At 37.1% G+C, this 25,321-nt stretch overlaps 1 protein-coding gene across 1 annotated transcript in view; it reads left to right on the top strand.

Moving 5' to 3' along the window:
* OSTM1 (osteoclastogenesis associated transmembrane protein 1) overlaps positions 1-25,321 on the top strand; it is a gene marked incomplete at its 5' end in the record, with an annotated part of 37,146 nt that overhangs the window by 840 nt on the left and 10,985 nt on the right. The window contains 2 exons of the mRNA XM_079716151.1: positions 13,854-13,968; positions 25,009-25,106. Of these exons, the coding sequence (XP_079572277.1) occupies positions 13,854-13,968; positions 25,009-25,106 (213 nt within the window). The remainder of the gene's footprint in view (positions 1-13,853; positions 13,969-25,008; positions 25,107-25,321) is intronic.

The following is a 25,321-nucleotide window of genomic DNA, read 5'->3' as shown; positions in this document are numbered from 1 at the left end:
ATCCACCACTTTCTAGCAGTTTGACCTTGGATTAAGTATCTTGGAGTTTCCTCCTCTATAGAATGGAGAAAAACCGCTGCCAGATGTGACTGTTAAAAAAAATAAAAAGAGATAATGCATGAGAGTTCATTTTAGTCATTAATACAGTCTGGAGCCATTCTGCCAGGAGACCAGTTCTTCTCTGCTTATTAAAGGTGAACTCTGGGCAAGTTATATTCTCTGTAACTGTTGTCTCATCTGTAAGATGGGGGTGAGAGGAACTCTTAGAAAACTATTACTACACATAGTAACAGTTCTCAGTAAATGGGAACTAAAATTTTACAAAATGGTAAATCTGCCCTCCACTCTTGGTACTCTTCGAGCTCTTCTGGTCATGTGGTTGGTGCTGTGAGGGTCTTAATTGAAAGAAAGAGAAAGAAAGAAAGGAAGGCAGGGAGGGAGGAAGGAAGGCAGGCAGCCACAGAGACATGTCCTTGTTCCTAAGTACCTTATAGGGTCTAGAGTAGGAAAGGATTAGAGTGTCAGGGCTGGTGGGAGTCATGAGGTATGGGCTGGATATGCCTTGTAGAGGAAAAACAGGAGAAATGACTTTGCGATTATGGAGTGGAAAGTTCCTCTTGTACTGGGAAAAAAAGTCTCATGAAAATGTGGTTGGAATTATTTCATAAATCATAGTTGATTTGACAAAATATAAACATATATAGTTGCATCCTACTTTGTCAGCCTGATATTACTTGACATAAATAAGTATTTTTTACAAAAATAGGGAATTTATTTGCATTAAATAAATTCTGTGGCCAGTCTCTGTAAAGAACTACTTTTCAAGGTACTTTAAGTAAATGTAGACCTACATGCAGTATTTTTCAGGCATACTTCTACTGGGTATAGCAAGGGATATATATATATATGTGTGTGTGTGTTATGTATATATATATATATAGTATATCTCACCATGATTTTAAAGTAAAACACCAAAGACTTGTCCCTGTCAACTACAGCAGGATATGATATGGCATCATATTCTGTTTTAAGCAATTAGGTGCATTGTTCTGTGGCCAGAATGACCGTGAGTCCTGAAGCAAAGCTTGGATCTTTTGAGGCAGCAAACACATTCCTCATTTGTGTAGTTTCTGTGGAATTAAGAAGAGGTTAAAAAATTACCCCAGACTCTGGTGGCACAGTGATATGGGCATCTGTGGGCCAATTATGGGCCTATTTGTATATGAATTTCCACATGAATTCCCTGCCTACAGGAGTCTTCCCAGTGTGGAGACGGCAGAAACTTGCTTCCTCTGCTTTGTGTCTGATTCTACCAGTGACCTGTGCACCCAGCTCACCTCACTGTTATGTGAAGGAACGGGGTAAAGAGATAAAAAGAGGCAGAAGCCCCTTTCCCCAATCCATATTTCCTCTCCAACTCATCCTAGATCTTGCCTCCCCCCACCCCCTTTCCTCAGTAGAGCTGGATGTGGTAGCTCAAAAGCATGATTTCTGCAGTTGTGAGGTACTTCGTGGATTTTATAGGCCTTTTCACATTGGCCTGGGAATTGAACCGTTATGTGTAATAATGAACCTATGGAAAATTATGTCTGAGTTTCTCAGGAGTGAACTTAAAGGAATCAGTTGTCCTTTGTGTGTGTGTGGCAGGAAATTGTTTCTGGAGAGTAATGTATTTTCTTTGACTCACATAGACTCAGTCTTTCATTTAAATCAGCTTAATTAGCAAGCACATGCTATTCTTAAATATTGGGCTGGTTAAAGGGTATTTGAAGGAAAAGAAGGGTAAAGTCCAGGCCTTAAACTATCAGTGTAGTTGGGGAAATAAAAATAAATCTATACTGAGAAAAAGAAAAAGGGAAAAAATCATCAATGTGAATGTTATAAATTGTACAATAGGATTTTAGAACAAAAGAGTGAAGGAGATGCTGAATTAAAGGAGGGAACTAGGGCTTCCCTGGTGGCGCAATGGTTGAGAGTCCGCCTGCCGATGCAGGAGACACGGGTTCATGCCCCGGTCCGGGAGGATCCCACATGCCGCGGAGTGGCTGGGCCCATGAGCCATGGCCGCTGAGCCTGCGCGTCCGGAGCCTGTGCTCCGCAATGGGAGAGGCCACGACAGTGAGAGGCTCATGTACTGCAAAAAAAAAAAAAAAGAGGGAACAGAGCAAGGTGGGGTTAATCAGAGAATACCTACAAGCGGAATTATGAACAAGACATTCTTTCTCACCTCTTTAGGGTGAATCCATGTCCATGGATTGATTGAGAGAGGAAGGGAGTATAACAAGGAGAAAGATAATCAAAGGTAGAAATTAGCAAGCTACTTCTGTGGTACAGCAAGCTGATTCATTCAACTGCAATAGAGTTATCTGATGAGAATTCTATTTTCTAGTCACTTCCTCTTGGAATTACTGGGTCAAGGACTCCATATAGTTTTATTATCTTAAGGTAAAGAATACAGTGATTTGTGAAACCTGAATAGTAGAATTGACGGATTCCCTCTTACTTAGAGTCATACTTTCTTCTTTAATTTAAACTGAATAGAGATGTAGTTTCATTGAGCTGTTCAGCATCACCAGAGTGGTTGCCAGGATGCTTTGGCCCCCCAAATTCTGAATTGCTAATCTTCATCTTATTATACTTGGTTTGTTTAAAATTTATGTAAGCAGATATATATATATATATATATATATAACCTGTGATTGGAGGTATGTATCTGGAAGTATTCAACATAGTTTTAGTGTAGATTAATAAATCGTTAGGAATATAGGGAGAAAATTGGAACATAGCATAACGTAATCTATGTCTTTCATTGGAGATCAGAAAATGTAGTGCTTCTTATTCACTAAAAAAAAAATTATTGAGTACCTATTATGTGCAGGGTAGTGGTAGTAACTAGGGATATAGCTGTGAATGAGCAGAGCTTGTAGTCTGGTAGGGGAAACAGCCATTAAACATATTGTTATAAAAGTAATTATTTAATTCAGGTGTGATAAGTGTTGCAAAGAAAAAATTCCCAGATGCCACCAAAGCATATAACAAGAATGCTGATCTTGAGCATTCAAGATCAGCTGGGAGTAGATAGAAGTGGTCAGTGATTAAAGCTGACACCTAAAATTTGAGAAGGTCGGGGAGGAGAGAGAATGTATACATGTTACTAAGTAGCAGGTGTGAAGACTGAATGGGAGTCTGGTGTGTTTGAGGACTAGAAAGAACTCAAAGCACTGTGAGCCAGGAGGAGACTAGTGATCTGAGCCTGAGGAAGTGGGCAGGTGCCAGGTCATATTACCTGTAGGGTATTACTAAGGGTTTTAGTCTTTGATTTTAAAGCAGTGTGATATTACTGAAGGGTTCAATTCTGTGAACGATATGATCCGATTTGTACTTTAAAAGGTCATTATGGCTACATGAGAGAAAATGGAGGGGACAGGAACTGGGGAGGGTAGGGGAAGAGTATGTGTGGGGAAATGAATTAAGAGACTCTTGCAGTGATGTGAGAAATGGTGGTGGCTGGGCTACATGGGGGCCATTGTGATGGGGAGAAATGGATAGATTTCAGAGATATTTAGGAGGTAGAACTGACAACTTGGTGGTTAATTGAATATGGAATGTGAAGGAAAGGAACGATGATTTCCAGGGTTTTAATAAGAGCAGCTTAGTGAATAGGGTTGCTATTTACTAAGATGGAGGGAGGAACCTGTTTGGTGGGGGAAGATCATGAACTTGATATTGAACTTGTTGATTCTGAGGTGTTTGTGAGACATCTAGGTGGAGATATTGCATATGTGGTTGGATACGTATGTCTAGAGATGTGGATTGGGGATAATAGGTTTGGGAGTAGTCAGCTTAAAAGTAGTGTTTGGAACCATGGCATGATGAGTTTGAGTAAGAAGTGAGAATACATAAGAAATGCTGGGTTGAAGATTTGGTTAGAGGATAAAATATTGAAAGAGACCAAGAAAGAAGAGTCGGAGAAATTAAGAAAAATCAGGAGAATGTGCTGTCCTATAAATCAGGGAAAAGGGAAGGGGTGGTTATTTGTGTCGAATCCAGCTGATAGGACCAGAAGTGAATCTATCAACACTGGCATTCTTGGTGCCATAAGAGCCATTTTGAGGGAGCACTTGGGGGTGAGAGTAAGATGAAAGTAGATTAAATAGTGAATGGAAGATGAGGAAGTGGGAATAGTGATCCTGCACAACTCAAAGTTTGGCCATAAGGAAGATATAAGAAAGAGAGGTCACTAAAGAGGAATTGAGACTCAGGGATTTTCTTTTAATTTCTTTCTGTTCCTTTGTCCCTCCAGCCCTCTGTCTCTACTTCCCTTCTTCCTTTCTTAAGATGGGAGAGACCTGAACATGTTTAAATGCTGATAGGAAGAATCCTATAGAGAGAGTGAAGATATAGGAAACAGTGGGAAAGTAAACAAGGTCAGTTTTCCTGAGAAGGCAGAGTAGTTGAGATCTAAGGCATCCACAGAAAGAGAGAGAGAGAGAGAGAGAGAGAGAGAGAGATGAGCCTTTGACAGGGGGCAGGCACGTTCTGCATTCTAACAGGAGGGTAGAAGGAGAGGTTGGGTGTAGAGGGGTAGGCAGATCAGAGTTTCAGCTTGATGGTCTCTGTTTTCACTGTCAACCAGGAGGCTAGATCTTCACTTGAGAGTAAAGGGTGAGAGGGATATCAGAGTTTCAAGGGAGAGTGGAGAAGATTGCAATAGTGGTGTTAAACAGGGGAGAATGAGCAGACAGGCAAGTGAGTAGTACAGTTTGGGATTATGGATTTATTGTGGAAATAATCTGGTGGGTTGTTTGCATTTTGCCAAATAGGCATGATGAAAGTGGATTGTTGGATTCACTGTGGTTAGGTTTCTGCTAAGTGGTTGTGACAGATTTGAGTATTAAAAGTTCTAAATATAAACCAAAGGCCAATGTTTTTTGTCATGTGCTAGGTGTTGGGAATACAAAGATATAAGACAAAGTTTCCATCCTAAAGGAACTTTTTCCAGATAAGGAACCTAGACATATATAGGTGGATATCATGCTTTAAGAAACTGAGCCTCGGGCTTTCCTGGTGGCGCAGTGGTTGAGAGTCTGCCTGCCGATGCAGGGGACACGGGTTCGTGCCCCAGTTCGGGAAGATCCCACATGCCGCGGAGCAGCTGGGCCTGTGAGCCATGGCCGCTGAGCCTGTGCGTCCGGAGCCTGTGCTCCGCAACAGGAGGGGCCACAACAGTGAGAGGCCCGTGTACCGCAAAAAAAAAAAAAAAAAAAAAAGAAACTGAGCCTCAGAGTGATTAAGTAACTTACCCAAGGCCATGCAGTGAAAGAGGCTGGGTTTGAATCCAAAAGGATACTACTGCCTATTTCATAGAGTTGTTACAAGGATTAAGTGAGTTATACATTTAGAGCTTTTAGAACCATTAGGTATTCAAAAGTACATCATCATTGTTGGGATTATTCATTGCTAACTTTCCATTCTCACTGTTGCTACTGTCTTCTCATTAGACATGAACTATGGAAATAGTCTATTTAGTCTCCTGCTTCGCCCTACATATTGTGACATAGACCTATGCTCTCCAAACTCTGCTTTTCATGCCATCTTCCTCAAAAATCTTAAAAAGTTTCCCACTGTGTGACTCTCATAACCCTCAAGACCCTTCATTACCTTGCCCTGACTTCTCCCTCTACTGCCTCTACTTTCATAGAGGTACCTTCCACTGGCCTCCTGAATACTCCCTGAATACTACATAACCATTCCTACTTTCACCCCTTGATCATTTTATTTACCCCATTTTAAAACCTTCTTCCCTTTCTTAGTATAGGGCTTAGTTCAAATCCTGCTTCCTCCATGAACTCTCCATATTTCTCCCAACTACTCTGATGTCTTCCTCAACTGAACTATTCCGCACATTGACCACTCATACAGCTTATTCTGTATTGATTTTTATATTTATTTATTTATTTATTTATATTTTTTTATTTTTTCTTTATATAGCAGGTTCTTATTAGTCATCAGTTTTATACACATCAGTGTATACATGTCAATCCCAATCGCCCAATTCATCACACCACACGCACCCCCCCTGCAGCTTTCCCCCCTTGGTGTCCATACGTTTGTTCTCTACATCTGTGTCTCAATTTCTGCCCTGCAAACCGGTTCATCTGTACCATTTTTCTAGGTTCCACATATATGCGTTAATATACGATATTTGTTTTTCTCTTTCTGACTTACTTCACTCCGTATGACACTCTCCAGATCCATCCACGTCTCAACAAATGACCCAATTTCATTCCTTTTTATGGCTGAGTAATATTCCATTGTATCTATGTACCACATCTTCTTTATCCATTCGTCTGTCGATGGGCATTTAGGTTGCTTCCATGACCTGGCTATTGTAAATAGTGCTGCAGTGAACATTGGGGTACAAGTGTTTTTTTTTTTTTTTTTTTTTGTGGTATGCGGGCCTCTCACTGCTGTGGCCTCTCCCATTGCAGAGCACAGGCTCCGGACACGCAGGCTCAGTGGCCATGGCTCACAGGCCCAGCCGCTCCGCGGCATGTGGGATCTTCCTGGACCGGGGCACGAACCCGTGTCCCCTGCATCAGCAGGTGGACTCTCAACCACTGCGCCACAAGGGAAGCCCACAAGTGTCTTTTTGAATTGTGGTTTTCTCTGGGTATATGCCCAGTAGTGGGATTGCTGGATCATATGGTAATTCTATTTTAGTTTTTTAAGGAACCTCCATACTGTTCTCCATAGTGGCTGTATCAGTTTACATTCCCATCAACAGTGAAGAGGGTTCCCTTTTCTCCACACCCTCGCCAGCATTTGTTGTTTGTAGATTTTCTCATGATGCCCATTCTAACTGGTGTGAGGTGATACCTCATTGTAGTTTTGATTTGCATTTCTCTAATAATTAGTGATGTTGAGCAGCTTTTCATGTGCTTCTTGGCCATCTGTATGTCTTCTTTGGAGAAATGTCTATTTAGGTCTTCTGCCCATTTTTGGATTGGGTTGTTTGTTTTTTTAATATTGAGCTGCATGAGCTGTTTATATATTTTGGAGATTAATCCTTTGTCCATTGATTCGTTTGCAAATATTTTCCCCCATTCTGAGGGTTGTCTTTTTCTCGTTTATGGTTACCTTTGCTGTGCAAAAGCTTTGAAGTTTCATTAGGTCCCATTTGTTTATTTTTGGTTTTATTTCCATTACTCTACAAGGTGGATCAAAAAATATCTTGCTGTGATTTATGTCAAACAGTGTTCTTCCTATGTTTTCCTCTAAGAGTTTTATAGTATCCAGTCTTACATTTAGGTCTCAAATCCATTTTGAGTTTATTTTTGTGTATGGTGTTAGGGAGTGTTCTAATTTCATTCTTTTTCATGTAGCTGTCCAGTTTTCCCAGCACCGCTTATTGAAGATACAGTTATCTCCGTTGTATATCCTTGCCTCCTTTGTCATAGATTTGTTGACCATAGGTGTGTGGGTTTACCTCTGGGCGCTCTATCTTGTTCCATTGATCTATGTTTCTGTTTTTGTGCCAGTACCATATTGTCTTGATTACTGTAGGTTTGTAGTATAGTCTGAAATCAGAAAGTCTGATTCCTCCACCTCCGTTTTTTTCCCTCAAGACTGCTTTGGCTATCTGGGTCTATTGTGTCTCCATACAGATTTGAAGATTTTTTGCCCTAGTTCCGTAAAAAATACCATTGGTAATTTGATAGGGATTGCATTGAATCTGTAGATTGCTTTGGGTAGTATAGTCATTTTTACAATATTGATTCTTCCAATCCAAGAACATGGTATATCTCTCCATCTGTTGGTATCATCTTTAATTTCTTTCATCAGTGTCTTATAGTTTTCTGCATTCAGGTCTTTTGTCTCCCTAGGTAGGTTTATTCTTAGGTATTTTATTCTTTTTGTTGCAATGGTAAATGGGAGTGTTTCCTTAATTTCTCTTTCAGATTTTTCATCATTAGTGTATAGGAATGCAAGAGATTTCTGTGCATTAATTTTGTATCCTGCAACTTTACCAAAATCATTGATCAGCTCTAGTAGTTTTCTGGTGGCATCTTTAGGATTCTCTATGTATAGTATCATGTCATCTGCAAACAGTGACAGTTTTATGTCTTCTTTTCCAATTTGTATTCGTTTTATTGCTTTTTCTTCTCTGATTGCTGAGGCTAGGACTTCCAAAACTATGTTGAATAATAGCGGTGAGAGTGGACATCCTTGTCTTGTTCCTGATCTTAAAGGAAATGCTTTCAGTTTTTCACCATTGAGAATGATGTTTGCTGTGGGTTTGTCATATATGGCCTTTATTATGTTGAGGTAGGTTCCCTCTATGCCCACTTTCTGGAGAGTTTTCATCATAAATGGGTGTTGAATTTTGTCAAAAGCTTTTTCTGCATCTATTGAGATGATCATATGGTTTTTATTCTTCAATTTGTTAATCTGGTGTATCACATTGATTGATTTGTGTATATTGAAGAATCCTTGCATCCCTGGGATAAATCCCACTTGATCATGATGTATGATCCTTTTAATGTGTTGTTGGATTCTGTTTGCTAGTATTTTGTTGAGGATTTTTGCATCTATATTCATCAGTGATATTGGTCTGTAATTTTCTTTTTTTGTGGTATCTTTGTCTGGTTTTGGTATCAGGGTGATGGTGGCTTCATAGAATAAGTTTGGGAGTGTTCCTTCCTCTGCAATTTTTTGGAAGAGTTTGAGAAGGATGTGTGTTAGCTCTTCTCTAACTGTTTGATAGAATTCACCTGTGAAGCCATCTGGTCCTGGACTTTTGTTTGTTGGAAGATTCTTAATCACAGTTTCAATTTCATTACTTGTGATGAGTCTGTTCATATTTTCTATTTCTTCCTGGTTCAGTCTTGGAAGATTATACCTTTCTAAGAATTTGTCCATTTCTTCCAGGTTGTCCATTTTATTGGCATAGAGTTGCTTGTAGTAGTCTCTTAGGATGCTTTGTATTTCTGTGGTGTCTGTTGTACCTTCTTCCTTTTCATTTCTAATTTTATTGATTTGAGTCCTCTCCCTCTTTTTGTTGATGAGTCTGGCTAATGGTTTATCAATTTTGTTTATCTTCTCAAAGAACCAGCTTTTAGTTTTATTGATCTTTGCTATTGTTTTCTTTGTTTCTATTTCAGTTATTTCTGCTCTGATCTTTATGATTTCTTTCCTTCTGCTAACTTTGGGTTTTGTTTGTACTTCTTTCTCTAGTTCCTTTAGGTTTAAGGTTAGATTATTTATTTGAGATTTTTGTTGTTTCTTGAGGTAGGCTTGTATAGCTATAAAGTTCCCTCTTAGAACTGCTTTTGCTGTATCCCATAGGTTTTGGATTGTCGTGTTTTTATTGTCATTTGTCTCTAGGTATTTTTTTATTTCCTCTTTGATTTCTTCAGTAATCTCTTGGTTTTAGTAATGTAGTGTTTAGCCTCCATGTGTTTGTGTTTTTTATGTATTTTCCCCTGTAATTCATTTTTTAATCTCATAGCATTGTGGTCAGAAAAGATGCTTGATATGATTTCAATTTTCTTAAATTTACTGAGGCTTACTTTGTGACCCAAGATGTGATCTATCCTGGAGAATGTTCCGTGCACACTTAAGAAGACAGTGTAATCTGCCGATTTTGGATGGAATGTCCTATAAATATCAATTAAATCTATCTGGTCTATTGTGTCATTTAAAGCTTCTGTTTCCTTATTTATTTTCGTTTTGGATGATCTGTCCATTGGTGTAAGTGAGGTGTTAAAGTCCCCCACTATTATTGTGTTACTGTCGATTTCCTCTTTTACATCTGTTAGCAGTTGCCTTATGTATTGAGGTGCTCCTGTGTTGGGTGCATATATATTATAATTGTTATATCTTCTTCTTGGATTGATCCCTTGATCATTATGTAGTATCCTTCCTTGTCTCTTGTAACATTCTTTATTTTAAAGTCTGTTTTATCTGATATGAGTATTGCTACTCCAGCTTTCTTTTGATTTCCATTTGCATGGAATATCTTTTTACATCCTGTCACTTTCAGTCTGTATGTGTCCCTAGGTCTGAAGTGGGTCTCTTGTAGACAGCATATATATGGGTCTTGTTTTTGTATCCATTCAGCAAGCCTGTGTCTTTTGGTTGGAGCGTTTAATCCATTCACATTTAAGGTAAGTATCGATATGTATGTTCCTCTGACCATTTTCTTAATTGTTTTGGGTTTGTTTTTGTAGGTCCTTTTCTTCTCTTGTGTTTCCCACTTAGAGATGTTCCTTTAGCATTTGTTGTAGAGCTGGTTTGGTGGTGCTGAATTCTCTTAGCTTTTGCTTGTCTGTAAAGCTTTTGATTTCTCCATCAAATCTGAATGAGATCCTTGCCAGGTAGAATAATCTTGGCTGTAGGTTCTTTCCTTTCATCACTTTAAGTATATCATGGCACTCCCTTCTGGCTTGTAGAGTTTCTGCTGAGAAATCAGCTGTTAACCTTATGGGAGTTCCCTTGTATGTTATTTGTCATTTTTCCCTTACTGCTTTCAGTAATTTTTCTTTGTCTTTAATTTTTGCCAGTTTGATTAGTATGTGTCTAGGCGTGTTTCTCCTTGGTTTATCCTGTATGGGACTTGCTGTGCTTCCTGGACTTGGGTGGCTATTTCATTTCCCATATTAGGGAAGTTTTCGACTATAATCTCTTCAAATATTTTCTCAGGTCCTTTCTTTCTCTCTTCTCCTTCTGGGACCACTATAATGTGAATGTTGTTGCATTTAATGTTGTCCCCGAGGTCTCTTAGGCTGTCTTCATTTCTTTTTATTCTTTTTTCTTTATTCTGTTCCATGGCAGTGAATTCCACCATTCTGTCTTCCAGGTCACTTATCCGTTCTTCTTCCTCAGTTATTCTGCTATTGATTCCTTCTAGTGTAGTTTTCATTTCAATTATTGTATTGTTCATCTCTGTTTGTTTGTTCTTTATTTCTTCTAGGTCTTTGTTAAACATTTCTTGCATCTTCTCAATCTTTGCCTCCATTGTTTTTCCGAGGTCCTGGGTCATCTTCACTATCATTATTCTGAATTCTTTTTCTGGAAGGTTGCCTATCTCCACTTCATTTAGTTATTTTTCTGGGGTTTTATCTTGTTCCTTCATCTGGTACATAGCCCTCTTCCTTTTCATCTTGTCTGTCTTTCTGTGAATGTGGGTTTTGTTCCACAAGCTGTGGTTTTTGTTCCACAGGATTGTAGTTCTTGCTTCTGCTCTCTGCCCTCTGGTGGATGAGGCTATCTAAGAGGCTTGTGCAGGTTTCCTGATGGGAGGGACTGGTGGTGGGTAGAGCTGGGTGTTGCTCTGGTGGGCAGAGCTCAGTAAAACTTTAATCCACTTGACTGCTGATGGATGGGGCTGGGTTCCCTCCCTCTTGGTTATTTGACCTGAGGCAACCCAACACTGGAGCCTACCTGGGCTCTTTGGTGGGGCTAATGGCAGACTCTGGGAGGGCTCACGCCAAGGAGTACTTCCCAGAACTTCTGCTGCCAGTGTCCTTGTCCCCATGGTGAGCCACAGCCATCCCCCGCCTCTGCAGGAGACCCTCCAACACTACCAGGTAGGTCTGGTTCCGTCTCCCCTGGGTCCACTGCTCCTTCCCCTGGGTCCCGATGCGCATACTACTTTGTGTGTGCCCTCCAAGAGTGGAGTCTCCGTTTCCCCCAGTCCTGTCGAAGTCCTGCAATCAGATTCCCCCAGTCCTGTCGAAGTCCTGCAATCAGATCCCACTAGTCTTCAAAGTTTGATTCTCTAGGAATTCCTCCTCCCGTTGCCGGACCCACAGGTTGGGAAGCCTGACTGAGGCTCAGAACCTTCACTCCAGTGGGTGGACTTCTGTGGTATAATTGTTCTCCAGTCTGTGAGTCACCCACCCAGCAGTTATGGGATTTCATTTTGCTGTGATTGTGCCCCTCGTACCATCTCATTGTGGCTTCTCCTTTGTCTTTGGATGTGGGGTATCTTTTTGGGTGAGTTCCAGTGTCTTCCTGTCGATGATTGTCCAGCAGCTAGTTGTTATTCTGGTGTTCTCACAAGAGGGAGTGAGAGCATGTCCTTCTACTCCACCATCTTGGTTCAGGCCCCTAGTTTCTATCTGTATTGATTTTTAAAATATCCAATCATCCACTTACAAGACTCTACTTAAGTAACTGGTTATACTTAGCCAGCTACACCCACTTAGAGCACTTCTTGTTGGCAACAGGTAGCTAGGTGAAATAGCATATATCAGTTACTAGGTGCCAGACATTGTGCTAAGTGATTAATGTATGGTATTTCATTTAATACTGTACCTGTAGGACTCATGATCATGAAACTGAGCCTCAGAGAGTTTACCTCAGCTGTCCAAGATTACCAGCTAGTAATCCAGGTTTTTCTGACTCTTTAGGCCGTGCTCTACTTTAATCTGGTGGGTAAATTATCACAAAACATTGTTTGATCTTTTATGAAATCTTCTTCTATAGCTGATATTGCTCTGAAAGCAATTCCAAGAAAAGGGCTTTTTTTTTTTTTTTTTGGCGGTACGCAGGCCTCTCACTGTTGTGGCCTCTCCCGTTGCGGAGCACAGGCTCCGGACCCGCAGGCTCAGCGGCCATGGCTCACGGGCCCAGCCGCTCCGCGGCATGTGGGATCTTCCCGGACGGGGGCACGAACCCGTGTCCCCTGCATCGGCAGGCAGACTCTCAACCACTGCGCCACCAGGGAAGCCCGAAAAGGGCTTTTTAAAATGTTTTATTCAATTTACTATTTTAAAGGCAAGCATTCATTTGGCTGCATGTTTTAATGAGACAACAAAACTAAGCCACAGAAAGGGTAATCATCCCAAAATGATCTTGAGATATTTTGAAACAAGAATTCTGCTGTTAAGCCCTCCTTCCCTCTTTTCTTATCCCACATGGCTGATCAGTTCTTTTCTAGAGTTAACATATTCTCTCTTTTATTACTAATGACACTATTTAATTCCTTATCTGTATGTCTCTGAGGAGGTTCTGAAGACCCAGTGTTGATGGCATTCCTTTATACTCTTTGTATACTCAGAACTCCAAGATTCTTATAGTGCCTGGTAAATAGTAGGAGTTAAATAACTTTGAAAGAATGAAGAGTCAGCAGGACTTAGTTCCTTGCTTGGGGCAAAAAGGAAAGGAAATAGATAAGGATCCAATAATTTAGGAACTTGAATGTATTATTTGCATAGTGTGAGTTTCATTATTAAAACAATCTGTGGAAAGCATGTTCTTCTATCTGGGTACAAACTATTTCTGTACAAACTAGATGTATCACATTTTCTTGTGGATTTTAAGATTTTGAGCCAAAAAATGCCAAGAAGATGAAACAATGTTTTGTGATCATTTATCCACCAGGTTTTTTAAAATGTGTAAATAATATATGTTCATTGTAGAAAAATTTAGACAGTATGAAAGAGGCAAAAAAGAAAATGAAAATCGCTCTATTTCCATTATTCAGAGATAACTACTGCTACATTTTGGTGAATAGCTTTCCAGAATTTTTTTCTGTGCATAAGGAGTAAGAAATATTACATGTGGGCCTAAGCAGTTGAGATTGTACCATAGAAGCAAGTACTTATTTATTTAAGAAGCAAAGATTTTCTTCCCTTGCAAGTGAACCTGGTACCAATAAATGTTAGCTGCTATTGTTTTATTACAGTTGTTATTAATGACATCATTATTTGATTATAGCAAAAAAATTAAATGCTTATAATAAATATTTGAATTATTTTTATAAGGTTTTTTGCCTCAACTTGTTGTTTGGGAAGTCTGAAAATATTCAGATTGTATTTTTCTTTCTTTTTCTTTTGTCATTATAGAATTCCTCAGAGAGTCATAGTTGTGCCAGAAGTCTCTTAATGGCAGATAGAATGCAAATAGTTGTGATTCTGTCTGAGTTTTTCAATTCCACATGGCAGAAGGCAAATTGTGCGAGTAAGTAATTCTTTCATTTTCATGTTGCTGTCATGGTTCAACAGTATAGATGTCATTTTATTTGAACTCTGAAAATTTTGAATATTTTTTATTACTAAGTTTAAATGAACTGTGATTAGCATCACGGTTTATTAGTGAGAAATGCTTGGGCAAATACTGAAAGGCAGAAAAGTGTAGCAGTTAACAGTGAGCTTTGCAGTCAGACAGATCTGGATTTTATTCTAAGCTCTGCCATTTATTAGCCCTAACCTACTACTGTCAGACCTTGGGCATGTAATTTTACCTCTTGGAGCTTCAGTTTCCTCATCCGTAAATTGGTGGTAATAATGGAACCTACTTTATATGATTGTTTTGAGGAGTAAATGAAATAGACTGTGTAAAGCACTTAGCTTAGTATCTGGCATATAGTTAATGTTCAAGGAATGTTAGCTGCTTAATATAATAGTAATTATGATGTTTATAATAATATGTCATCTGGTGATAGGGGAAAGTGATAACGTCTGTTTTACCAGTTTTGCAGGCTTGTATGTATTTGTATAATGAAATGAGATCTATTTTCAAGCATTCTTTGGGAAAATTAAAATCACTATTTCAATTCATAAGTGTTTTGAATACCAACTATGTATTAGGAAATTCTTATTTTCTATTCCTTATAATTTTTGAGGAAGAAAGTTATAGTTACAATATAACCTAAAGCAGACAAATAACTGCTATAATAAAGTTATAGAGTCTTGGGGAAGCTGAAAATAAATCAGATTGGAGAGAATTTGAAATACTTCCTGGAGGAGGTACCTTTTGATCCTACACTTTTGTGGCTGGGCATGATTTCAATAAGTAGAGATGAGAGGAAGGACATTGCAGATAGGGAGGCATCGTGAACAGGGGCACAGAGGTATAAAAGAGTAGTAGACGTTACAGGATGCTGGAAGCACAATGGGAGGTAAACTTGGAAAGGGAAGGTAAGACCTTGACCTATATAGTAGTTTATCACTTATGCCAACATTTTTCATACTGCTTAGAACACCAGCATAGTATTAAGAAATGGTTATATACCATAGTATCTTGGGAATTTACAATACACATAGAATATTAAAGGCAGTGAGAAGGACTATAGGTTAAAAAAAACTTTTAAACCTCATTTAACCTAGCACTTTCTGCGCTTTTTTTTTTTTTTAACTATAAAGACCCTTTTTTTTTCTTTTTTTTTTTTTTGTGGAACCCCATTGGAAGAGAGAGACCAGTGAGGAAATTCTTACAATGGTTTAGGCAAGAAGCAAAGAAAACATTAAGTAGGGCATGGGCTGTGGAAATAGAAAGGATAGAGTGAATTAAAAATCTGTGTACCTGTAAGTCATTAAGGAACTTAACTTTTTAAGGACTTTGTCTTTTTGTTTAGTTCATATGAAGAAAAACTGTAAATGGGAAAAAGACTCCCTGCTAAGTTTCTTTCCCTTTGTAGTATACCATGGATATTGAATATTAACTCTTTTAATTTTGTCTCTATTAATTCAAATTTTCTGGTAATTTGAACAGAGGCTTGGCTGACAGCTAACTTTTTTTTTTAAAGCAAATCTTTACTTTTTTGGAGTAAAACTTTTTAGTATAAATATGATTGAACAGAGTTTGCTTAACTTATATGGAAGAGCTGTTTTTAAGTATTCTTAAGCCCTTCAGAAAAATCCACTGATATAGGAAAAAATATGTTAATTGCAAATAATTTAAAATCAGTTAATTAGAATAAGTGGGGTATGTGTTGGGATTCACTTCTTTCGACTGATGTTACTTAATTTACATACTTGAGAGGTAAAGCATCTTTTCTTTAAAAGGTATTTTGTAATGAATTTACTAATTTAAAATAGGTTTCTTCTCTGGCTATTTAAAAAAAAAAGGAAGGAAAACATTTTGCTGCATATTTACTCAGTGTGGTAGATATAAAACTCTTTAGAATAAATTCTTAGGGTACTTTTGTTTTTCTGTGAGGCATCCTATCTTGAAAATATTCCTTGATTGAACTTCTTCTGAAGAAAAAATGAAATGTTTACTTCCTAATTAAAATTAATTTGGCCAAAATATATGACCAAGCAAGGTGTAGAGAAATATGACATCTTTTGGAGAATTAGATAGCTGAGTGGGCAGGAAAGACAGGAAGACTTAGTTTTCATTCTCCTTACATTTGTACCCTTTGGATTGTATACCATAGCATTTAATACCTATTCAAAAATACATAAAAATTTTTAAAACTTGACGGACTGTCAAATCTGCCATGATTATTCATATGTTAGATGTAATCAGAGAGATTGGCTATTTTCTTTTTCCAGATTATGCATTTTAAAAAGTTATCTTCCATTCATTGTTTCACATTTTAAAATTTATCATAATTTATATTCTGTATTTTATATGGAAATAAAATAGTTTTATAAATTTGTGCTCCTCAGCTGTTTTTCCTTGGGTATTCATTCTAAAGTACTCATCTAGGACTTCCCTGGTGGTCCAGTGGTTAAGACTTTGCCTTCCAATGCAGGGGATGTGGATTCGATCCCTGGTTGAGGAGCTAAGATTCCACATGCCCCGAAGCCAAAAAACCAAAACATAAAACAGAAACAATATTGTAACAAATTCAATAAAGACTTTAAAAAAAATGGTCCACATCAAAAAAAATCTTTAAAAAAAATAAAATAAAATAAAATAATCACCTTACCTAGAAATGAATAATCTTTACCAAATTACCTGGAAACACTTCTAATTATGTTCTCTGCAAATCTCTGTAATAAAGATAACATGAACATTTTCTGAAAATTTTAAAAAATTGTTCAAAAAACTTTGCAATTTTTACCAAAATTTAATAAAGCATTCTTACTTGAGCAACATAGTCTGTTACAAAGCAGTGAGAAAAGAAATTTGAAGGAAGGAGAAAATAAGCTAAAGAAGGTGAATAGCAAGTCAGCAATTAAATTAAATAATATTTCTCAATGTCATGGCCCTTGGTTCATTTGAACTTCACAATAAGCCAAGCCCTGTGAGGTAGAATGGGGGCTCAGAAAGTGTAAACGAACTGCAGATCAAGAGCCTAGAACTAAAATCGGAGGGCTTTAAGATTGTTCATCTGAATAGACTGTGTTCATGAGTTAAGGCCTAATTTTGTTTTTAAAGTGCTATTTGACAAATTCATTGCACAGTCTCCATTTTAAGAAATATTAGCCCTACACTTTAGCCCTACAAAGTTTAATATCTATGCTATATACATGTTTGATATCATGGAAAACCTAGCCTTTTACTAAAAATATAAATGTAAAATACTCTTTTTTTTCTAAAGACCTATCAGTACTACATAAAATTAAAACTAGGTAATGTGAAAAAAAAGTTTTTAATAGGGTTGCACATTTTCTAATGTTAATGCTCAGCAATGATCAGGAATCAGGCATCAGGTTCTGAGACAATCGCGTCTCTAGCAACCAGATCTATTAAACCACTGATTTCATGGGATCCTCACTCTTTTATTTTCTTGATAAATGATGCTAAAGGCTTCTCTTTTCCTTTTACTTAAAAGATAATCCATTTGTTACCTATCCAATCATTGTTTTTTTTTAATCTTTGGCCTTTAGAAATAGGTAAAAGAATGAATACAAAGGGTATTTACTCTTTTAATAAAATGGAAGAAAGCAATCATATCACACTATAATTTTAAATGAATTTGTGCCTGATCAGAAGTTTGCCTAGGATGTTGTCATTTTGTATTGTAGGAGACGAAAATGTGCCATCCCAAAATATGCCTCTTTGGCATAAGGATTATTTTGAGCTGATTATTTTGAGAAACCGCAGACACAGGAGAAGCTCTGAAAACAGAGTAGAAATAACCATTTTGTATGAGAAATTTATATTTATTAAGGAAATCTCCACTTGTAAGGGTGTCTCCCTCTCTGTACCAGGAAGAAAAGGATGACTTTAAACCACTAGAGAATCTTGTAGATGGAGAAGGCAGGGACATAATCTGCATAACCTTATGCTTGTTTACCTCACTTTTCCTGGTCATTTCCCGATAACTGACCTCCCCCACACCCATCTTTCTTTGCTTTTACCTGAAGATGATAGTCAAGTCTGACTTCTAAACGACCCCTTTGAGTACTTAACTTCCCTTTGTATCTTCTGTGTATATGCGAGATATACAAGTTAACAAACTTCTGTTTGTTTTTCTCCTATTGATCTGTCTTTTGTTACAGGGGACCCAGCTGAGAACTTGCAAGGGTAGAGGGAAAATTATGTTTCCTCCCCTACCGTATATACGTGAAAACACAATATAAATATTCCCCCCCAAATCTAGATTATTTGCTTTTTTATTTAAACATAAAAAAAGACTGGTCGTGCTTGTTTCGGCAGCACATATACTAAAATTGGAACAATACAGAGAAGATTAGCATGGCCCCTGTGCAAGGATGACATGCAAAGTCACGAAGCGTTCCATATTTTTAGCAATTATACTCCAAGAAAGATGTTAAAAAAATAAAAAATAAAAAAAATAGACACAGAAAAAAAAAGACTGGTCAGTTTTCTCAGAACTTATGTAAAACTGTTAAATACAATCTATGAACCCTTTTGTCTCAGTTAACTTTTTGTGGTGATCTAGTTATTAAATTTGCAAATACAGAGCTGATAAGTGATGCCAGCAATAGAACTCTTTAATGGTAAATAATCTGGAGTCTATTCAGTCTGGCACCTAAAAGATAAAATGGGAAGGAAAAAAATTACAAAGGAAGAACAAAAACTACTGAGGTGTTTTTAAAATTTGTTTTTAATTGAGACTTAAACCAATATGTGATCCATTTTATAAGAATATATATTTTGATATAAAATGACTATTCCTTTTTCATCCTCTGTGCTAGAAAATGCAAAACTATAATTATATAAAAATCTTTTAAAGTTAATTTAAGGGGCTATTAAAATTTTTTTAAATAATATTATTAAAAATATAAACATGTAAAACTATAAAAGCTAAAATATTGTTTAAAAGAATACTTTTAAAAGTAATACATTGCCCAAAAAAGTCACCTTTCTACTTGATCTAGCTGTGGGTTGGCACCTAGTCTTTGCCATTATTACTTGATGAAAGGAAGGCTAGACACTCAGTGAAAGAGAGTGCCATCCTAATACAACATTGTTAATCAAGTATACTCCAATATAAAAAAAAAGAGAGAGTGCCATCCGTTACCACTACCATCTATTTTATCTTTAGAATTTCTGTGTCTTTGAATGATATTAGTCTTCATTAGAAATGAGTTTTTGGAAACTGATAGAAACTCAAAAGGAGTGTACACGACTCTTCCAATTCATATTACAGATAACATGGAAATTAATTCTTGTGGAGAGTGACTGTTAAGAAGTAAAGAACATATATCAAGGATTTCTCCTCTTCACAATTTTAAAGCTGTTATCAGAAGTGTATTGTTAATGCATATATGTGGAACCTAGAAAAATGGTACAGATGAACGGGTTTACAGGGCAGAAATAGAGACACAGATGCAGAGAACAAATGTATGGACACCATGCGGGGGGAAGTGGCAGGGTGGGTGGTGGTGGTGTGATGAATTGGGAGATTGGGATTGACATATATACACTAATATGTATAAAATGGATAACTAATAAGAACCTGCTGTGTAAAAAAATAAATTTAAAAAAGTCTATGTGTTTGAAAAAAAAAAAGTTAAAAAAAAAGTGTATTGTTGACATAGGGATAGCCTGGTTATTGAGATGCTTCTTGGTTATCTTATGCATATGACAGGTGAATAATCAGTAGAGTGACCAGATTTGATGAGACCATGAATTGCTTTATGGTAAAGTGTTTTGGTACTTTGTTTTTGATTTTTTTCTTTTTTCAACTTAATTGAGATATAATTGACATATAACATTGTTTAAGTTTAAGGTGTACAGTGTGTTGATTTGATACACTTATATATTGCAGAATGATTACCACCTTAGTGTTAGGTAACACCTCCATCATGTCACATAATTACCATTTTGTCTGTGTGTGTGTGGTGAGATCATTTAAGATTTATTCTCTTAGCAACTTTCAAGTATAGAATACAGTATTGCTAACTAAAATCACCATACTGTACATTTGACCCCCAGAACTTATCTTACAGCTGGAGATTTGTGCCCTTTGACCAACATCTCCCCATTTTTCCCACCCCCCAGCCTTTGTCAATCACCATTCTGCTCTCTGTTTCTAGGAGTTCAGCTCATAGTTGACTGTGTATACAGGAATTTATTTCTGGACTCTCCATTCTGTTTGATTGGTCTCCTTTCCTCTGATAGGAGAAAATCTTTCCTAGTTGATGAAACTCCTGGAGAAGGGATTTATGACCACTGATTTTCTTTTGGAAGCTCTGTCTTCAAGCAGATAAGGGGAATTCACAGAAAGCTTCTCTCTGCCTTGGCTATTTTCCAAGTGCTGTCAGCTCAGAATAATCCTTATGGCAAATATTCTGCCACCCTTCACTTTTTATGTCTTGATTTTTAAAAAATCAATAATAAAACTTGATAGTTGAGCAGAAGATCAATTAATCAGAACCCATCTTTCCCATATTTTATCTAAATGGTAACATACTAAGCATTGGACTCACTTATTTATATCTTGTAACTTAAAATGTCCTAGTTTGCATACTTATTAAACTTAATTATGTTGTTTAAGTACAAAGTTCCCATAATTTAATACTATGTTTTCTGAAGCTTGCCCTATTTTTCAGAAATTGATAATTGTCTCTGTTGTTCTCTATAGAACTAGTTTTGAAAAACAGCAGAGATCCTTACACAAACTCCTAATAGATGCCAAATACTTTATCTAAAGATGCATACATAATTCCTGTTATGATATTTAGTGGGTTTCTATGTAAGGTCTTAACTTGAATCCTTAACACCTTTAAGAATGCCTCTTGAGCTGATGCTTGAGCCCTCACTGAGAAAGAAGCTATGCTAATCTGTCCTTGATGAGGCTGCATTGATTATCTGAGATGAGGAAAATTCATAATGACCACTTCACTTAGTGCTTATAGGAAGCTTTATTACTACTAATATTTCTTAACTTACTAATTTCTAAAATATATAGCTTCTCACTGCTTATAACCTTATGCTCCCAATTCCTACAAAAGGATAAAAGAGGAATTTTACTGGAGTTCCTTTGTTTTAAATCAGAAAGTCAGGGCTTTTTAATAATGAAGATATTTTAAATCTCATTTTATAAGTGAACTCCTTTGTGCTTTATAATATCACTGTCTAATGATCATTGAAAAAATTTTGATGGTACTGCATTAACACAGTAATAAGATGGCCAGTCTATATTAGCTTTTAGTTTAATTTTCAAATTATTTCAAGTGAAGAGGAATGACTGTTAGTAAAATAAAAGAGATTAAGTTCTTTGTTGTTCAGAGAAGCTTCCTTTTATAAATTACTTTTTTATTTATTTTTCATTCTATAAATTACTTTTTTATAAAGAAATTATTTCAGTTACATACTTTGTATAGAAGTATGAATCACTCATATTCATGCTTTATACTGCTTTTGTAAGACAATACAGGGACACACACACACCCATATTGTGCATGTCAGTTGCCATGACGTGGCTCATTATACACAGATGTACAGTTGTTGTGGATGAAATTGTATTCCCTCTACTTCCCTCCAAAATGTCAACTACAAAAACTGAAAACTTCAATCTCGTTAGCACAATATAATAATATTATGCATATTTGTAACTGTTTGTTTTTATTTATATATACTCTACCTCATGTAAAAAGATTCAAGGCTACTTTGTGATGATGTTAAACCAGGATTAAGAGAGACTTATGTTATTTTTCTTTTTAAGAATTTAGTGTGTGAACTTTTTGAAAGCCAACAGAGTAACATTTTTAAATAGTAAAGGAAAATGGTATAATTAAGATAATACTTAATCAAGAGCCTGGAAAGTATATTTTGTATTTCAATGCCTTACTAACTTGATGTATGATCCTCAGTATATCACTTTATTTCTCTAGCTGTTTCCTAATTTGTGAAGTGATCCCTCAGATTTTTAAATGATAAGGTGAACAGTCAGAACAGGACTTACATGCTGGAGAAGATAAAGCTGCAGAGAATGTAGAGTGTGTGAGTTCAGAGAGGGAAAGACTCTTGGAATAGGTTCATCAGCAGGGCCCCAGGTATGCCAGGTGCAGGCCAAGTCCTGCACTAGGGGCCCATGTAAGGGGGTGAGTGGGGCTGGATTCCAGCTCAGCTTCTGGAGGTAGGAGCACTTTTTTGTAAATAATCCACCGGGAGGGAATGTCTTTTTCCAGTTTGCACAAAGGAGTCTTTATGTGCTAGTTGCTGCCCTGTTTACCAGTTTTAGGCTTCATCTCAGTTGCCAGCACTGATCAGTTGGTAGCGACTGCCTGAATCCCTGCATGGTGTAAGAAATCTATGGGTGGTGGAGGGAGGAGCAGTGGCATGTACTTATTGATTCCCAGTATTGAACTTTAATTGTTTAGAGTGTAGATATTTTATATTTGCAGTGTTTGAAAGTGCAGGCTCAGGAATCAGACTGAGTAGAAATTCCAGGTTTTTACTTACCAGGTTTATGACCTTGGGTAACTTCTTAATTCCTCTCTGCCTTTGTTCCTTATTTAGAAAATGGAGATGATAGTTCTTGCCTCATAGGATTGTTGTAAGAATTGAATAAATGTGTTTAAAGTACAAGCATGGTGCTTGGAACATGGCAACTACTCAGTTAACATTAGCTTTCATTGTAGTGATTGTTCATAATAGTGCATGCATCGTATAGTGTGTCATATCCTAATGTCTACTCTAAAGGAGGGAAAAAATCTTTTTCCTCTATCCATTTTAGGTTCTCTGGCTGGAACTCTCTAATTAGACTGGCCAAAGACGGAGTAACAAGAGAAAACAAACAGAAGTTTATTAACAAGTGCATTGCACATGTACACACGGGAGCACCCAGTGATGAGTAACCCAAATGGATGGTTAGAATTTGGGTTTATATACCATCTTAGGATAATCAGAGGAGAAAGGGTTTTGGTCTTCTGGATGAAGGAGGCAAGTTATGGGAAAGTGACCAGGAAAAGTACGGTTTAGTAAGGTTTGTTATATAGATTTAAGTTAGAACCATCTCCATTGGTAAGAGTTAGTTGTTAAGAGTCCTCCCTTTTCTTTTTCTTGAGAGAGAGAGACATCTTTACAAATGGTAATTTCCTTTACAAGTGTAAATTTTATCTACAAAATAAAAACTTGTGCCCTGTTTTTAGAGTTTTTCCTGAATCTGTTCGTTCTTAAAGGCCTTTATTTTTTTAAATTTATTTATTTTTGGCTGCATTGGGTCTTCGTTGCTGTGCGCGGGCTTTCTCTAGTTGCGGCGCGCGGGGGCTACTCTTCTTTGCGGTGCGCGGGCTTCTCCCCGCAGTGGCTTCTCTTGTAGTGGAGATGGGCTCTAGGCGCGCAGGCTTCAGTAGTTGTGGCACGCGGGCTCAGTAGTTGTGGCTAATGGGCTCTAAAGCGCAGACTCAGTAGCTGTGGCACACGGGCTTAGTTGCTCTGCAGCATGTGGGATCTTTCCCAACCAGGGCTCGAACCCGCGTCCCCTGCATTGGCAGGCAGATTCTTAACCACTGTGCCACCAGGGAAGTCCTTAAAGGCCTTTGGCTCAGAATAATCCATATGCCAAAGAGGCATATTTTGAGTTGGCATATTCTGGTGCTCTTCACTACCTATTCAGTGTATCTCTTATCCATTGATTTCTTTCTGTTTGCGTTGCCATCTTTCTCCTGGATAATTGCAACAGCCTTCTATCCTGTCTCTCCCCTCCCAGTTGAAAGATCATAATAGATGGCCCTGAGTGTGTATAATATACAGCTCTCAGTTAAATTTAAGAAGAACAAGAGTATGGTTGAGTACTAGAGAATAGAAAGTTTTTGAACATCCCTTGTGGAGTAATTGGTAAGGCATCTACAAGGATTGTTTTGTGGCCCTGAAACTAGTTTGAATTGAGTCCCCTCATTATAACTTTAGAATTTTCTATAATAGTGTTCTACAACCACAATTGGGAGTAGAGAAAGTTAATGAAGGTTTTAAATATTTGTGAGTATGTGGAATGTAAAAAGGGCAAGGATAGGAAAGTGAGATTGAAATGGTTGACCATGAGTTCCAGGATATGATGCCAGGCACTTGAACCTAGATCCCAGAGGGTAAGCTGAGAGCACAGGGAGAGGTAAAAGCAAACTGAGGATAAAGAATAAGTTCATCCAAGAAGGGAGAATAGATTTAAAAATTGTGCTATGTTCATACATAGAAATAGAAAACAATTCAAAGGAATGAACTTGAGCTAATGCTAAGTGAGAGTAGCAAGTTGCAGAGGAATATCATTTATGTAAGATTTTTAGAAAGACATAAAACAAGTATATTTATTTCCAGATTTTACTTGAAGTCCCTTTATCAGTATTTTATGCAAAATTCTCACCAGCTTGTTTCTCTGGTCTCCCAACTCACAATAGATTAGAAAGAGCAGATTTTAAAAGATTAACCTCTTAGATGCAATAACTGACCCACTAGTGAAGATGGAAGAGACCCAGAACTACTAAATTTAACACAGAAAACAATCAAACAGCATATGAATTTAGCTAAAATTAATGCAGGATAAATAGTCTTATGCCTAAACAGCACTAAGAGTACTCCTATTAAGGCGGCATTTGATAACTGATATTCATGATTAAGACTTTGCACCATCAAAAATCAATATCAGTTTTACTTGGTATATGGTTTTTACAAAGAGAGAAAAGTATGTGACTTTTAATATTTTCATTAAAATGGTCATGATGTAAAAAAAATCTTTTGGAAACTAAAAGGGGTAAGCTTCATGTATTTGGAAAATTCTCTTAATGTGGAACACTTCATGCTTGTTTGAATAAATGATTACGATAGTGTGAAACAGAAGATAACAGCTTGAGAGATAAATGACTATATATAATTGTTGCTTGAGATATATTAATCTACTTTTTGGTTTCTTGACAGATTGTTTAACGAACAAAAGTGAAGAATTATCAAATAGCACAGTATACTTCCTGAATCTGTTTAATCACACCTTGACCTGCTTTGAGAATAACCTTCAGGTATTTTATATATGACACTTGAAATTAAAATGCTGTCTTGTCCAAGTGAATAATAAATAATTCCAATTTTTATAGCATTAATTGTTGATATTTATCTACATACACAATGTAGAGGTAGACCTGGATTTCTGCTAAATTCTTCTATTACTAGCCCTTAGGCAAATCATCAAAACTTCAGTTTTTTAATTTGTAGGATGGGAATAGTAAGATCTACC

Source organism: Hyperoodon ampullatus (assembly GCF_949752795.1).
Source record: "Hyperoodon ampullatus genome assembly, chromosome: 12".
Taxonomy (NCBI): domain Eukaryota; kingdom Metazoa; phylum Chordata; class Mammalia; order Artiodactyla; family Ziphiidae; genus Hyperoodon; species Hyperoodon ampullatus.
This window is presented reverse-complemented; position numbering and strand designations above follow the sequence as displayed.